The sequence below is a fragment of the Lithobates pipiens genome, unplaced genomic scaffold (assembly GCF_037356315.1).
Source record: "Lithobates pipiens isolate NorthernLeopardFrog02 unplaced genomic scaffold, aLitPip1_a1.2 Scaffold_8, whole genome shotgun sequence".
NCBI lineage: Eukaryota > Metazoa > Chordata > Amphibia > Anura > Ranidae > Lithobates > Lithobates pipiens.
In genome coordinates this window covers 11,191,419-11,207,518 of record NW_027507903.1, presented here as the reverse complement: position 1 = coordinate 11,207,518, position 16,100 = coordinate 11,191,419, and the positions used below count along the sequence as shown (strand labels likewise).

The 16,100-nt window shown below is 45.3% G+C and overlaps 1 protein-coding gene across 4 annotated transcripts in view; it reads right to left on the bottom strand.

The window, feature by feature from the left end:
* Positions 1–6,075: 6,075 nt before the first annotated feature.
* LOC143963883 (dipeptidyl peptidase 8-like) overlaps positions 6,076–16,100 on the bottom strand; it is a 70,366-nt gene continuing 60,341 nt past the window's right edge. For all 4 annotated transcript variants that reach the window (XM_077473620.1, XM_077473621.1, XM_077473623.1 and 1 more), the window contains exon 20: positions 6,076–14,244. In XM_077473620.1, the coding sequence (XP_077329746.1) occupies positions 14,122–14,244 (123 nt within the window). In that variant the 3' untranslated portion in view covers positions 6,076–14,121. The remainder of the gene's footprint in view (positions 14,245–16,100) is intronic.

Below are 16,100 nucleotides of genomic sequence, written 5' to 3'. Positions count from 1 at the left end.
TCCCAAAAGCGTGTGGGGAAATGTGTTATGGTCTGATGAAACTAAGGTTGACCTTTTTGGCCATAATTCCAAGATATGTTTGGCGCAAGAACAACACTGAACATCACCAAAAGAACACTGTACCCACTGTGAAGCATGGTGGTGGCAGCATCATGCTTCGGGCTATTTTTCCTCAGCTGGAACAGGGGTCTTAATCAAGGTAGAGAGAATTATGGACAGTTCCAAATATATCACTCAATATTGGCACAAAACCTTCAGGCTTCTGCTAGAAAGCTGAACATGAAGAGGAACTTCATCTTTCAGCATGACAACAACCCAAAGCATACATTCAAATCATCAAACATTTAAGCTTTGGAATAGCCCAGCCAGAGCCCAGACCTGAATCTGATTGAAAATCTGTGGGGTGATCTGAAGAGGGCTGAGCACAGGAGATGCCCTCGCAATCTGACAGATTTGGAGTGTTTTTGCAAAGAGCGGGCAAATATTGCCAAGTCAAGATGTGCCATGCTGATAGACTCATACCCAAAAGTGCTGTAATAAAATCAAAAGACGTTTCAAAAAAACATGAGTTTAAGGGTGTGCACACTTATGCAACCATATTATTTTAGTTTTTACGTTTCATTTCCCTCCACCTAAAAGATTTCAATTTGTTGTTCAACTGAGTTTGTACAGTTTATAGGTCACAATAAAGGTGGAAAAAGTTCTGAAATTATTTATCTTTGTCTCATTTTTTTACATCACATAAACCCGACATTTTAACAGGGGTGCGTAGACTTTTTATATCCACTGTAGATCTTTATATCACTAGAGGGATCACCAGCAGCAGGGAAGAAGTCCTGATTCCCCTATATCAGTGGTTCTCAACCTGAGGGTCGAATGACGATTTGCCAGGGGTCACCGAATCCTGGGCTGTTCCTGAAGTCCGTACAGCTCTCCCAGCCTTGTTGCGGCCACCCAGCTGGGCTGTTCCCGGAGCCCACGGCCACTCTCTAGAGCAGTGGTTCTCAACCCTGGGGGTCAGATGACGATTTGCCAGGGGTCACAAAATCCTGGGCTGATCCTGAAGCCCACACAGCTCTCCCAGCCTTGTTGCGACCGCCCAGCTGGGCTGTTCCTGGAGCCCGCGGACCCCCCACTCAGCCTCTTCACAGCCACCCATTCAGTTCACAGCATGGCTGGGGCGGGGCAGAGACTAGAGGTCAGCTGACTGGTGAGGAATGTGAAGTGGGAGGGGCTGGAGAGGACCCTATCTCCTGATTTCAGCATAGGTGTCACTGCTGCGAGACACCACAGAGATGGAGTCACAGTGCAGCCAGAAACACAGGGAGTAACACTACCTGTGATTAGAGTTGCCATTAAAAGTTCCCACTACCATTCTCAGATCAGCAGATGACCTTGATCAAAAGTACCTAAGCTGGCTGATTAGAACTCCCCCCCCCCCCCAGCACTGCCACTCATCCCACCCCCCACCCCTACACCAAGGAGTAAGAGAAGGAAAAAAAATAGAGAATACAAGGAAGGGAGAGGAAAAGAGGGGGAGGAACAAAGAAAAAGGGAGAGAAGCAATAAGATAAAGAACAAGAAGGGTGGCTAGCCGGTTCCCGACCGCCGCATGTCAAAATTGTCCGATGTGTCCGCCGTAATGTCGCAATCATGATTTAAAAAACAAAAAAAACAAAAAAAAATCGCTGATTTACTAGTAAAAAAAAAAATATTAATAAAAATGCCATAAAACTATCCCCTATGTTGTAGACGCTATAACTTTTGTGCAAACCGATCAATAAAGCTTATTGCGATTTTTTTTTAACCAAAAACATGAAGAAGATTATGTATCGGCCTAAACTGAGGAAAAAAAATGTTTTTTTTATATATTTTTGGGGATATTTATTATAGCAAAAAGTAAAAAAATTTGTTTTTTCAAAATTGTCGCTCTTTTTTTGTTTATAGCGCAAAAAATAAAAACCGCAGAGGTGATCAAATACCACCAAAAGAAAGCTCTATTTGTGTGAAAAAAAAGGACATCAGTTTTGTTTGGGAGCCACGTCGCACGACCGCGCAATTGTCAGTTAAAGCGACGCAGTGCCGAATCCCAAAAAGTGCTCTGGTCTTTGGCCAGCCAAATGGTCCGTGGCTGAAGTGGCTAGAGAGAGGGATGGGGGAAAAAGAAAAAAGAAATTAGGATAGAGAGAGATAAAAGGGAAAGAAAGGAGAACAAAGAGAGTGGTACATCATAAAACATACCATAAGGGGTTTTAATATCCGTGGGTTAGGGGCGCAAAATGACTTGTTTTTCCCTTGGGTGCCGACAGCCCACACTACAAAAATATTACCGTTAGGGGTCCCCACAAACTTGGGAAATTTTATCAAGGGGGTCACGGCCCTAGAAGGTTGAGAACCACTGCTCTAGGGTGTCTGAAAAAACATATATAATATTTGGGGGTTCTAATTTTCTAGCAAAAAAAATAAAAAATGATTTTAACCACTTACAGACCGGACCATTTTGCTGGCTTAAAGCGGAGGTCCACCCTAAAGTGGACCTTCCGCTCATTGGAATCCTCCCCCCCTCCGGCGCCACAATTGGCACCTTTTGGGGGGGAGGGGGGTGCAGGTACCTGTACAGTACAGGTATCTGCACCCACTTCCGTGATAGCTCTCTGCGGACAGGAGCGTAGATCTACGCCCCTTTCCGAAAGTCCCCCGCTGCCTGCTGGGAAACACACAGATCCCAGAGACAGCGGGTCCATCCTTATTGTGCAGCGCGACTCGCACATGCGCAGTAGGGAACCGGGAAATGAAGCCGAAAGGCTCCACTTCCTGATTCCCATACCCAAGATGGCGGCGGCAGCACCCGAGAGACGATCGAGAGATCGGCTTCGGGTGCCGACATCGTGGGCGCGCTGGGCGGGTAAGTGTCATTATTTTAAAAGTCAGCAGCTGCTGTATTTGTAGCTGCTGGCTTTTTTTTTTTTTTTTTTTTTAAACGGTGGAGCTCCCGTTTTAAGACCAGACCACTTTAACTGACCAGCGACGTGGCTCCCAAACAAAATTGACGTCCTTTTTTTTCCCACAAATAGAGCTTTCTTTTGATCACTCCTGCGGTTTTTATTTTTTGCGCTATAAACAAAAATAGAGCCACAATTTTGAAAAAAAATAATAATTTTTTACTTTTAGCTACGTATAATACGTATTCTTCTACATATTTTTAGTAAAAAAAAAATAAAAATTGGTTTGCGCAAAAGTTATAGCGTTTGACCACTTAAGGACCAGGCCTCTTTTTCAGACTTGGTGTTTACATGTTTAAAACAGTTTTTTTTGCTAGAAAATTACTTAGAACCCCCAAACATTTTATATTGTTTTTTTTTCTAACACCCTAGAGAATAAAATGGCGGTCATTGAAATACTTTTTTTCACACCATATTTGCGCAGCGGTCTTACAAGTGCACTTTTTTTGGAAAAAATTCACTTTTTTGAATAAAAAAATAAGACAACAGTAAAATTAGCCCAATTTTTTTTTATATTGTGAAAGATAATGTTACGCCGAGTAAATTGATACCCAACATGTCACGCTTCAAAATTGCGCCCGCTCGTGGAATGGCGTCAAACTTTTAGCCTCAAAAATCTCCATAAGCGACATTTAAAAAATTCTACAGGTTGCATTTTTTGCGTTACAGAGGAGGACTAGGGCTAGAATTATTGCTGTTGCTCTACCGATCGCGGCGATACCTCACATGTGTGGTTTGACCACCGTTTTCATATGCGGGCGCTACTCACGTATGCTCTCGCTTCTGTGCGCAAGCTCGTCATGACGGGGTGTTTTTAAAAAAAAAATGTTTTTCTTATTTATTTTAATTGATTTTATTTATTTTTACACTGTTTTTAAAAAAAAAATAAAAAATTGATCACTTTTATTCCTATTACAAGGAATGTAAACATCCCTTGTAATAGAAAAAAGCATGACAGGTCCTCTTAAATATGAGATCTGGGGTAAAAAAGTCCTCAGATCTCATATTTGGGCTAAAATGCAAAAAAAAAAAAAAAATATCTGACATTTAAAAAAAATATACCTTTAAGAGGTATGGGCGGAAGTGACGTTTTGACGTCGCTTCCGCCCTCCTATGGTATAGAGACGAGTGGGGGCCAGCTTAGCCTCACTTGTCTTTATGCCCAGCAGATGAAAGGACCCGATCGCCTCCGCCGCTCCGGCTCCGGTAAGCGGCGGAAGGTGCGGGAGGGCGGCGGAAGGGGGGGTGGCACCTCTCCCGCCGCCGATAGCGGTGATCTCGCTGCGAATTCGCCGCGGAGACCACCGTTATCGTACAGCCGACCGCCGCCTGAAGAGATGGATATCTCGGTTGTGGCAGCAGCTGCTGCCGTTACCGAGATATCCCTCTTCAAAAATAGGACGTACATCGTCGTGCGGCGGTCGGCAAGTGGTTAAAAAATAGGGGATAGTTTATGGCATTTTTATTTTATTTTTTTACTAGTAATGGCGGCGATCATCGATTTTTATTGCAACTGTGACATTATGGCGGACACATCGGACATTTTTGGGACCATTGTCATTTATACAGCAATCAGTGCTATTTAAATGCACTGATTCCTGTGTAAATGACACTGGCAGTGAAGGAGTTAACCACTAGGGGGCAGTGTAGGGGTTATGTATGACGTTATGTTTTTTTTATTGTAAGGGGCGTGGCCTGGCGTGTGACATCACTGATCATCTTTCCCTATAAAAGGGAACAGATGATCGGTGACAGCCACAGTAGGAAGCACAGGGAGAGGTTTGTTTACACAGACCTCTCCTCATTCTTCAGCTCTGTGACCCGATCGTGGGACACCAGCTGCGATCGGGTCCGCTGGTCCCGCGGCCACGGAGCTCAGGACCGGGTCGGGAGTGCGCTGCCGGCGGCACGCTCGTGACCCACGGCTGGGCACTTAAAGAGCCACGTACAGGTACGCGATTGTGCCCAGCTGTGCCATTCTGCCAACGTATATGTGCAGGAGGTGGTCCTTAAATGGTTAAAGCGGGAGACCCGCAATTTTTTATTTATTTTTTTTAAAGTCAGCAGCTACAAATACTGCAGCAGCTGACTTTTAAAATGAGGACACTTACCTGTCCCAGGGTCCAGCGATGATCGAACCGTCCCTCAGTCCTCGGATGCTGCCGCCGCCATCTTCGCTACGGGAATCAGGAAATTAAGCCTTTGAGCGATGTCGGCACCCAAGGCCAAACCGTCCCTCATGTGCTGCCTGCCGCCATCTTGCAGCCTCATTTCCCGGTTCCCTACTGTGCATGCGCGAGTCGCGCTGTGCAATCTGAATGGTCCCTGCTGTCTCTGGGCCCCCGTGTGTCTCCCAGCAGACAGCGCGGTGGGATTGGGAAGTGGCGTAGGTCACCGCGGTGATCTATGCCCGGAAGTGGGTGCAAATACCTGTATTATACAAGTATCTGCACCCCTCCCCCCCCCTGAAAGGTGCCAAATGTGACACCGGAGGAGGGGGGGGAGAGTTCCGAAAAGCGGAAGTTCCATTTTTGTGCGGACCTCCGCTTTAGACTAGGTTCACACCGGAGCGATGCGGGAACGCCGCAAATACGCGGCGTTTTCCCGCATCGCATGCCTCCCGCCGGCAGTTCACACTGCCCTATGCGGACTGCTGGGAGTGTCAGTGAAATGTTAATGACACCCCCAGATCAGTTCACATATCGCAGTGCGATCTGCAAACTTGGACAGAAATCGGATCGCATGGTGTGAATACCCATGCGATCCGATTCTGCTGCGGACCAAAAAAAGGGTCCCGTGCGAGTTTGCGGCGGGTGCGATGCGAATTCAGCCATACTATCTGTATGGCTGAACTCGCATCGCACAGAGATCGGATGTGATTTGCACTGCAGTGCGGTGCGAATCACATCCGGTTCTCGCTGCCGCAGCGGTGTGCAACCCAGCCTAAAGAACAAACCTACAGAACCTTGTTTGTAACTCGGGGACTTGCCTGTACTAGAGTTTTGACCAAAGTGTAAAAGCATAAATCAGGAGACATTCGCATTCACAATACAGAATGAAAGAACCAGAGACAAAAGTTTTACCCTCTTTTTTAAAGACTATAGCATCTCTAGTTTTCAAACATAGCAGAATATGGCACCTTTAAAAGAGTCTGTGTGAGAAGAGAGCAATATGCATTAATGACAGCGACAGAACAAAAAAGGTGAGATTAATAGTTGTAGACTCCATAATTAAAATAAAAAGTCAGATAATTACAGTTTCTTTTTTTTTTTTTTTAAAACACTTGACATTCTAGAAATTTATACAGACTCACTGAAAAGGGGAGATTGAAATCTGTCCCACATGGCTGACAATACATCTAAGCTATGCATTTTCCCTGCATGTCAAGCCAACACACTTTTAAGGCAGGGACTCCGCAAGGTGAAGGTCAGCCTAGTAATTACTTTTAAACTACAGGTGCTTACCAATAAGTCTAGGACAAGGCTCAACAATAATAACTTATTGTACTTTAAAATGTGGATTTGTCAGTATTTAAATCTGGAAAAAAAAAAAAAGCAAGGTGGAACTGATTTTGCTGACTGATGAGCTGGCAAGAACTGGCTACCTGGCAGAAATCAGGAGAGAACCCACCCCGCCCCATCCCCTTCCCCAACCATTCCTGTTTTCAGGTCCATAGAGATTGTGTGTGTGTGTTGCCCACACAAAGGTCCAACCACATTATAAGAATACAGCAGCAGCAAAAAAAAAAAAAAAGTGTCCTTATCCTGCAAGATGAGGTTAAAGTTCACGCTGGCCAGCACAATGAAGTCATGGGGCATGCAGAGTCCAAGGTTTTTTTAATCTTCTGCACCAGGGTATGGGGAAAAAAAACAAAACAAAAAAAACCTTATATTATAGCCATCCTTGATAGGATAAGCAAGATCAGACCATTTGTGATTTAAAGGGAAGGCGCATAGCAACACAAATCGGGTAGGGGTGACAGGCTTTACCAAAAAAAAAAAAAAAAAAAAAAAAAAGGAGGACATAACAGCCTCCACCTTTCAATGGCAGCTTTAGATTTGAGATCCTTTTCTGTTAAAAAATGTGGCAAAATCTTAAGTGTGAGGTATAAGCCCCCGCAAACACAGTGTCGGAGATTTCCACAACCAAATCCGTCGGATTTTGCCCGAAACTGTTGCATATACACGGTCGGACAAAGTTGGGGAAAAATCTGATCATTCAGAACGTGATGACGTTATTTCCTTACGATGGGACTACGCTCAGGCTAGTAGCCAATAGCTTTGATGTAGGAATTTGATCTGAGCATGCGTGGCACTTGGTCCGATCGGAATTCTCTAGACATGATCGGAGTATGTAGATCGGCCCAGTCGGTCGGGAAATATTTCCAACATGTTGGAAAATTGGGTCCGACGGATATTCCGACGGAATCAGTCCGATGCAGACCACACACAGTCGGATTATCCGACAACACGGTACGATAGGACACATTCCGACGGATTCTCCGACCGTGTGTACAAGGGCTAAGAGTGATTGTAACTGTCAAGAATTTGTACTATGGGAGAAAACCTCCCTGCACCAAAACCCCATCTGCAAAACTCCATTAAAGTGGAGTTCCACCTAAAAATTTAACTTCCGCTTATCCGGTTCCCCCCCCCCCCGGGTGTCATATTTGCCACCTTTAAGGGGGGAGCAGATACCTGTCTAATACAGAATCGCAGGCGATCTATGCCATGTCCGGCCCCTCCTCAGTCTTCTGGGAGATACACAGGTCCCAGAAGACAGCAGGGACCAATCAGGGCGTGCAGCGTGACTTGCGCAATAGGGAGCCAGGCTGTGGAGCCATAAAGGCTTCACTTACCGATGTGAGCCGAGGGACGGGTCTGCCTCGGGTGTTGACATCGCAGGGCACCCTGGACACGTAAGTGTCCTTATTTTAAAAGTCAGCAGCTACAGAATTTGTAGCTGCTGACTTTTATTTTTTTTTGGCGGATCTCCGCTTTAACATAATAGGTTTTTTCATTAGGATGCATTTGAAATCAATGGAAACTGAAGATCAGACCGACAGTTCCAAATTGATAAAAAAATTAAATAAAATGTCCAAGTAGTTATTAGCACCTCTTCTTTGTTATAAAGTGCTTTTACATGACAGTTGAATGAATGTATATATTCTGTGGGCGACGCCGTGGTATTATACACTGAATCATTCCCAAGGGGGAACCACTGATGGCAGGATAGCAAATGAGCATCATGCAGATAGCGGATGTGGGGATTCTGTGGCCAAAAAAAAATAATAAAGAATTTTGTTCAGTCATGTAGAAAAAAATAAATAAAAAATACATATGCAAAGGCTGTTGCATGATAGTAGCTGTTGGGGCCCAAAAAAAATAAAAAGGTCCAAACCAAAGAATTTCCAAAAATGTTGATGCTCTACTGGTTTGATCCAGGCACTTTTAAGCAGCTTCAGCTTAACTTTGCAAAGCTTGCATCCCCTCCCCACCCCCGTTCAGTTACTAGAAATGCCATGATGAGAAGTCATCTCTTTGGAAAGGTCTTTTCCAATTCCTATTCAGAAGTAAAGTCTTCTTTCTAAAATACTTTCTCAGAGTTGAGCACATTTTACACATCCCCAGAAGCACTGAAAATACAAGAACTCAAATATATAAAGTCATGTGTGGCCTTTCTGCAGCTTTAATGCACAAACTGAAGTACGTTAAGCTTGGATCTGGATGAACTAAAAGTCAAAATATAACTGGAGGACATTCGTGAAAACGCTTCCAAAAGGTTACAGCATGCAAAGAGGATGGCGGCTGTTTAGTAGACCAGGCTTTCTCCATTGCTGGTCAGTTGTGTACCACCATCGTCCAAAAAGCACCTATCATTATATAGTCCTGGAAGGCATTCATATGCTTCCCCATACCTTTCTGTAGTTCTCTGCATACCCACCTCCTGCCTTCCTGAGTATGTTTGGTTTACTGTCCTCACTAAAATGGACATGAACTCCATATAAAAAAAAAAAAAAAACAATCACTTTGGGGTCGATTTACCAAAACTGGAGAGGGCAAAATCAGGTGCAGCTGTCCATAGTAACCAAACAGCTTCCAGTTTTGTTTTTTGTCAGTTTAAGTGCAAGTTTGGTGAACTTGCACTGGACCTGCCCTCCCCATCCCCCACGGTCCCGTTGGTACCTGAGGCCGGAGATCACCCGCTAGGAGACATTAGGTCGCCGCTTCACCAGTCCAGGGATTTGAAATCCCTGCAGTTTTCGCTCTTCTTCTCCCTCACTGACAGGACGGGCTAGGTGGGTTCTGATTAGTCGGCGCCGTCACATGGACCAATTAGACGCTGAACAATTAGAATGAGAGTGGAGTGGCGCCACCCTAAGTGCAGTATGTCAGTTAAAATTCAAGTAAGATCAACTCACATTTTGGGGAGATATAATGTGCATGGCATAAGTAGCTTGGGCTCCTGTAGTCCAGCTGGGCAGCGGTGGTGGTCAGCAGTTCCAGGCAGCTCTCGACGGTCACACAACAAGCACGTTAGCTTGCGTTCGGGAGCATGCATGCTCCTTCATCAGGCATATCTGCCTGATGAAGGAGCATGCATGCTCCGAACACAAGCTCAACCCGTTCATCACCGTTTGACGTGCTTGTTGTGTGACCATCTTTAGCCTCGGGAACCACCACCGCTGCCCAGCTGGACTACAGGAGCTCCAAGCTACTTATGCCATGCAAAATGTGAGCTGATCTTACTTTTATTAAACATTTCATTTTAACAGACATACTGCACTCTCACCCATATCCACAGACTCGCTTCTGCTCTCTACAGCTGGTTGTCCACACTGATACAGACCAGAAACCCTATACCCTGATCTGGTCTCAGCGGTGAATGAACTTTGCCTACTGGCACACCTGGACCTTGGAACTATTTCCATATTGCACTATCTGCGTTTCTAGCGCTCCATCTTTTTTCATTTTAATCTCAGATCAATTAGAATACCCCCTATGCATACCTTTACGCCACGGGGAGACCCAATGTTTCCTAGTGGGTGATCACCGGCCTCAGGTACAGCTGGACTTTGGGGCGGCTGGGGGAATGAGACCTGGGGCCAGTTGTAAGTTCACCTTACAGATTTTGTGTAAAGATGAACTTACCCTTTAAAAGAATACAGGTTTTTTTAAATCATACTTACACCTAGGTGGATGTAGCATCGGTTCGATGCTGCATCTTTCCCCCCGCCAGCCCTGAGAACCGAGCAATCAAAGACCGCTGATTGCTCGGTTCTCAGAGCTCTGTGAGCAGAGCGCTCTCTGCCCTGACACACACACACACACACACACACACACACACACACACACACACACACACACACACACACACACACCCTCTCCCACTGGAGTGCTGGGCTGTGGCAAGAGCGGCTCCAGGTGCCGGTCCAGGGTTGTGGGCGAATCCCAACTTAATTGTCTCTATCTGTGACTTCAACCCGCTGTCTGCTGATAACAAGCTTTGGCTGTACTTCTCCTTTAATTGAACAAGCTGAAGGTGGAAGCTGATCAACTACAATGCACAGCTGCACCAGATCACAAGAAACTGAGCACACATTGTGGGGTTCTATGTTAAAGCCTAACTCCATGTTTAATGTCCCTTTAAATAATTAATTTAGGCCAAACTGGCACAAACAAAGTATTTACAGAACAGGTGCTCTTGCTAGGTGTGCTGTATTAAAGTGATTGTGAATGCTCATTTTTTTTTTTTTTAATTAGAACAACAAACGTTATACTTGCCTGCTCTGTGTAATGTTTTTGCACAGAGCAGTCCCTGAGCCTCCTCTTCTCAGATCTCTTGCTGGGGCCCCTGGCTCCTCCCCCTAGCCGAGTGCATCTATAGCAAGCTGCTTGCTATGGGGGCGGCTTCCACTGACACACAGAGCGCAGCTCGGCCCAGCTCCCCATTTACTGGCTGTGCTTGACAGCAGCAGGAGCCAATGGCTCTTCCTGCTGTCTCTGAGCCAATGAAGAGGGAAAGAGTCCAGAGAGCTGTTGCTCTCATGCACATCGCTCGATCGAGATCGGGCTCAGGTAAGTATAAGGGGGGAGGGGGGAGCTGCATGCAGATAATGCATTAAAGTAAAGAAAAAAAAATCTTCTGCCTTTAAAACCACTTTAACTGTAATTAGCCTCAGCGCTCGACTATTTTGTTCCGAGAGTGGGAATTGAAGTCCCTGACTCACTCCTGGAATACTTTCTGTATACTGCATGTAGCTGAGGCTACATACAGTTACTACAGCACCTGTTAGTGCTGCAAATATTTCGTTTGGGCCAGTTTGACCCAAATGAACTATTTTAAGAATCATTAAATGTGGAGTTAAGCTTTAATCCTAAAACCTGTTTTGAACCGGTGAAATAAACTCTCTATTATAGGAGCAAAATACTACAGTATGCTGCATGTGATCTCTCTACAAGTATAGCTAAAGAAAGACGAGAACCAATGTTGTTGCAAATAAGAATCCAATCAGTCCAATTAAGGTAACCAGCAGGTCAAAATCAAGCAGACCAAAAGTCAGACAGCATGCACTTCCCATTTTAACTCATAAAAGAGCAGGCATGAACTTATCTTGGTTACAGACTTTGTTTCAGGGGGTCAAGTGAGAATTTGGTCACACGGCCAACCACCATGGGATTCTGAAGCGTTTTCGATGTCAAGGTAGTCATTTCATCTCTACTATTACCTTCTTTCACTATTTTTAGTTAAAGTGAACTTGTTGTGAGAAAGGCAGAGGCGACCATTGTGATCTCTCTTCAATAAAATGCAAGTTCTTTTGCTTTAAACTTGAATCACTGACCTGGAGTAAGCACGCCAGTATGGACTTCCAACTTACCTCTGAACCTTCTTAATCTATATACTTGCTCGGGCCAGTAATTTTAAAGGATAAGTTCACCGTTAAAAAAAAAGAAAAGCACACTTTTTTGCGGCCAAAAATAAGTGCTTTTATTTTTTTTCTATGGAGGCTGCAGAGCATTGCAGTTGTGATCAGATCGCAGGTGCAATGTCCAGCTCCTGCAGACTCTCAGGATAGCCGTCTACTCATACCTCGTACGGGCAAGGCAGCTACCTGAGAGCAGGAAGATCAATGGACTAGGATGATCACCTGCGCCCCTGCAGCTCACTTACAACTATAAGCCATTAGCTGCAATGGCTGACGGTACTTGTAGCATTCATTCACAGGTAACTGTGAATGAATGACGTGGCCATATGGGCGGATTCTGGTACGGACGCACTGTTTTCAAATACTGACAGTGGGTGTGGGGAGAAGATCCCCAGTCATGGGGGGGGGGGGGGGGGGCAGGGGGAGAGGCTGCAGGTGCTCAAACATGTAACATGTTCTAAAAGTGAACTTATCCTTTAAAGTGTTACTGAACACGCAACAGTAAAATCCGTCTATATCTGCAGTACAGAACACTTCTTATACCCGATATGGAACCTAAGGGGTTAATCCTCTGCATTGTGTAAAAAGGCTGTATGATCCTGTCTTCTCTGATCCTCCCTTCCTTCCACTGTCCCCGATAATTTCCTGATAACACAGAGTCTATGGAGTCAGGCTGCACATGCTCAGTTTGGTGTGTATTGCTAGAGAGGTTTTTTTTTTTTTTTCTTGGGAGGGTGCATGTGATCAGCACAGGGCCAATCACCACTGTCCAGACAAAGGGTCAGGAGTCCTGCAGTCTCATAGGACAGTCAGAAAACTCCTCCTACAAGCTTTAACCAGTGCTTGGCTGTACACTAATAGAAGTCACAAGACCACTCTAACTGCTGATGAGATAAGGTATTTAGTATTTTATAGTTACTGAAAATAATTGCACTTCCATGTTCTGTGTACTGTGGGACAGCAGATATAGTGAATGCAGGGTCCAGGGTTAAGCAACACTAAGTATTATAGCTAGGAGTCAAACTGTGGCCCTTCAGGTGTTGCAGAACTACTAAGTCCCATCATGTTTCTGCCTTTGGGAGTCATGCTTGTAACTGTCAGTCTTGTAATGCCTTATGGGACTTGCAGTTTTGCAACAGTCAACATAACTGCTAGGCAAGGAGTATTTTCTGAAGGACAGCAACAGAAGCCCCTGTATATCTGTCATAGCAATTTTATTTTTGTCCGTTAGGCCCCTTTCACACTGGGGCAGGAGGAGCGCCGGCGGTAAAGCGCCAATATTTTTAGCCGTGCTTTACCGTCGGATTTGCGGTGCTATTCGGCCGCTAGCGGGGCAGTTTTACCCCCCTAGCGGCCGAGAAAGGGTTAAAAACCACAGCAAAGAGCCTCTGCAGAGGCGCTTTGCCAGCGGTATAGCCGCGCTGCCCCCTTGATTTCAGTGGGCAGGAGTGGTGAAGGAGTGATGTATACACCACTCCAAAGATGCTGCTAGCAGGACTTTTTTTTTACCGTCCTGCCAGCGCACCGCTCTAGTGTGAAAGCCCTCGGGGCTTTCACATTGGAGAGACAGCAGCGGCTGTTTCAGGTCGGTTTGCAGGCACTATTTTTAGCGATGTAGCGCCTGCAAAACGACCCAGTGTGAAAGGGGTCTTGAGGGAGACCCTGGATCTGCTTTGAGTAGTCTGTGATGATTAAAGTATTCCGCATACATATCAGCGAGCTAGCTCTAAAGTGTGTCCAGGTAAAGATGTGAAGAAGCCAATAACATCATCATTTTAGAGTCACCTGTAGAAGAGATGTTTTCATGAATGTCCTCCGTATAGCATTATATTATATTACAGCTCAACAGGACCGCGCGTGGCTAAAATGGAATAGAAAACAAAAACAAGAAGTGCAAAAAGCCCACATCATATCTGCAAGAAGACATGTAGTGTCGTAGGTAACACACATCCCTCAGAAATGAGCAATGCAGTTATGAGCAGTGATACCAGTTTGTTAATCCGTTTTGACAGGTACATTGTGTGTTGGATATCGTTGCAGGTAAAAGATACTACGCCTTCCGTCTCCTCTCCTCTGAAAGTCTGTCTAGAAGAAGGAAGCTGTGTGTTTATGGGGTGTACAGGTGCCTTTATTTGCCGGCAACAGGGGGAGCAGCACTCCTAATTCCCACCCCGAGCACCATTAACACTGTGCTCACAAGGATTTGGTAACTGCTATGTGAGAACCCAGGTTTTCCTGCAGGTAATATAGGAGGTGCAGTTCATAATGTTCTCCTGACTCAGGAACCCGAATACTGTGACGCTCCTGAGGATAGATCTGTAAGAGAGGAAAGCACTTTACTAGTATATAACAAAACAGAGGAAATGGAGACATAATATATCATATATCAAAATGGAGAAGCGTGATGGTATTTTAATCCAGGGCTTGACAAATTTGCTTGGAATCTAGGAGCCAGCTAAAAAAGTTAGGAGCCAGGTCGGTAACAGCGATCCGGACCTGTCCCTGGCCTGACGTGGAGACAAGTGAGGGGAAGATAGCGCAGCCCCCCCCCCCCCCCTCACCTGTCTCCAAGTCATTGCCCTTAGCTCTTAGAGGGACATTTTATTTATTTATTTCAAATGACAATTTTCTTTTTAAATTGCATTTTAGTGTAAATATGAGATCTGAGGTCTCTCTGACCCCAGATCTCATATTTAAAGAGGAAGTAAACCCTGATGAGTTTACTTCCTCTTTCATTCCCTGGAAAGGTAAAGCATAATGGACTACTATGCATCGCATAGTAGTCCATTATGTGTCACTTACCTGACACAGGAGCCAGCGAAGTCACCGCTGTCCCCTGTAGTCCGGCACATCCATCTTCTCGGTGGGGTCTCGCTGCTCCGCCGCTGTCATTCGGCGGAGCCGCAATGACGTCACTCCCTCGCATGCGCACGGGAGCCGACACGCGCAGCATATCGCCGTTGATGATGCCGCGCTCAGTGCGCCTGCGCGCCGCTGTCTACGGCGCATGCGCCGTAGACAGCAGTGCCTGTCTTTCAGCAAATATCTCCTAAACCGTGTAGGTTTAGGAGATATTTCTTGGACCTACAGGTAAGCCTTAATCTAGGCTTACCTGTAGGTCAAAGTGTGTTGTAAGGGTTTAAAACCACTTTAAGAGGACCTGTCATGCTTTTTTCTATGACAAGGGATTTTTACATTCTTTGTAATAGGAATAAAAGTGACACAATTTTTTTTTAAAAAGAACAGTGAAAAAAAATAAAAATAAAAGTTAAAGTAAGAAAATAAAAATAATTTTAAACGCGCCCTGTCCCGCCCGCATATGAAAGTGGTGTTCAAACCACACATGTGAGGTATCCCCGTGATCGGTAGAGCGAGAGCAATAATTATAGCCTTAGACCTCCTCTGTAACTCAAAACATACAACCTGTAGAATTTTTTAAACGTCGCCTATGGAGATTTTAAAGGGTAAAAGTTTGTCGCCATTCCATGAGTGGGCAAAATTTTGAAGCGTGACATGTTGGATATCAATTTACTCGGCGCAACATTATCTTTCACAATATAAAAAAAAATTGGGCTAACTTTACTGTTGTCTTATTTTTTATTAAATACATTCTTTTTCCCCAAAAAAGTGCGCTTGTAAGTCCGCTGCGCAAATACGGTGTGACAGACAGTTTTGCAACGACCACCATTTTATTCTCTAGAGCAGGGATATGCAATTAGCGGACCTCCAGCTGTTGCAGAACTACAATTCCCATGAGGCATAGCAAGACTCTTAGAGCCACAAGCATGACACCCAAAGGCAGAGGCATGATGGGACTTGTAGTTTAGCAACAGCTGGAGGTCCGCTAATTACATATCCCTGCTCTAGGGTGTTAGAATAAAAAATATATATAATGTTTAGGGCAATAAAAAAACAGACAGGGGAAGCACCATTAGCATTGCTGGCTGTCATACCAACGGCCACCACAAGAGGGCGCCAGATTCCAGAAGGACTCATAGGACCGCAGAAGGCCTCAAAGCCGCGGCCTCAATTACCGGCCGCCGGCGGAACGGCCCGACGCGATCACGCCGGGGGGGGGTCCACGGAGACAGGATACCCCCAGCTGTGCTGCCCCATGCACCAGGTCGCTAATTCTAGGCGCAAATGCGACCCGGCGCCCGAGTTTTGTCGAG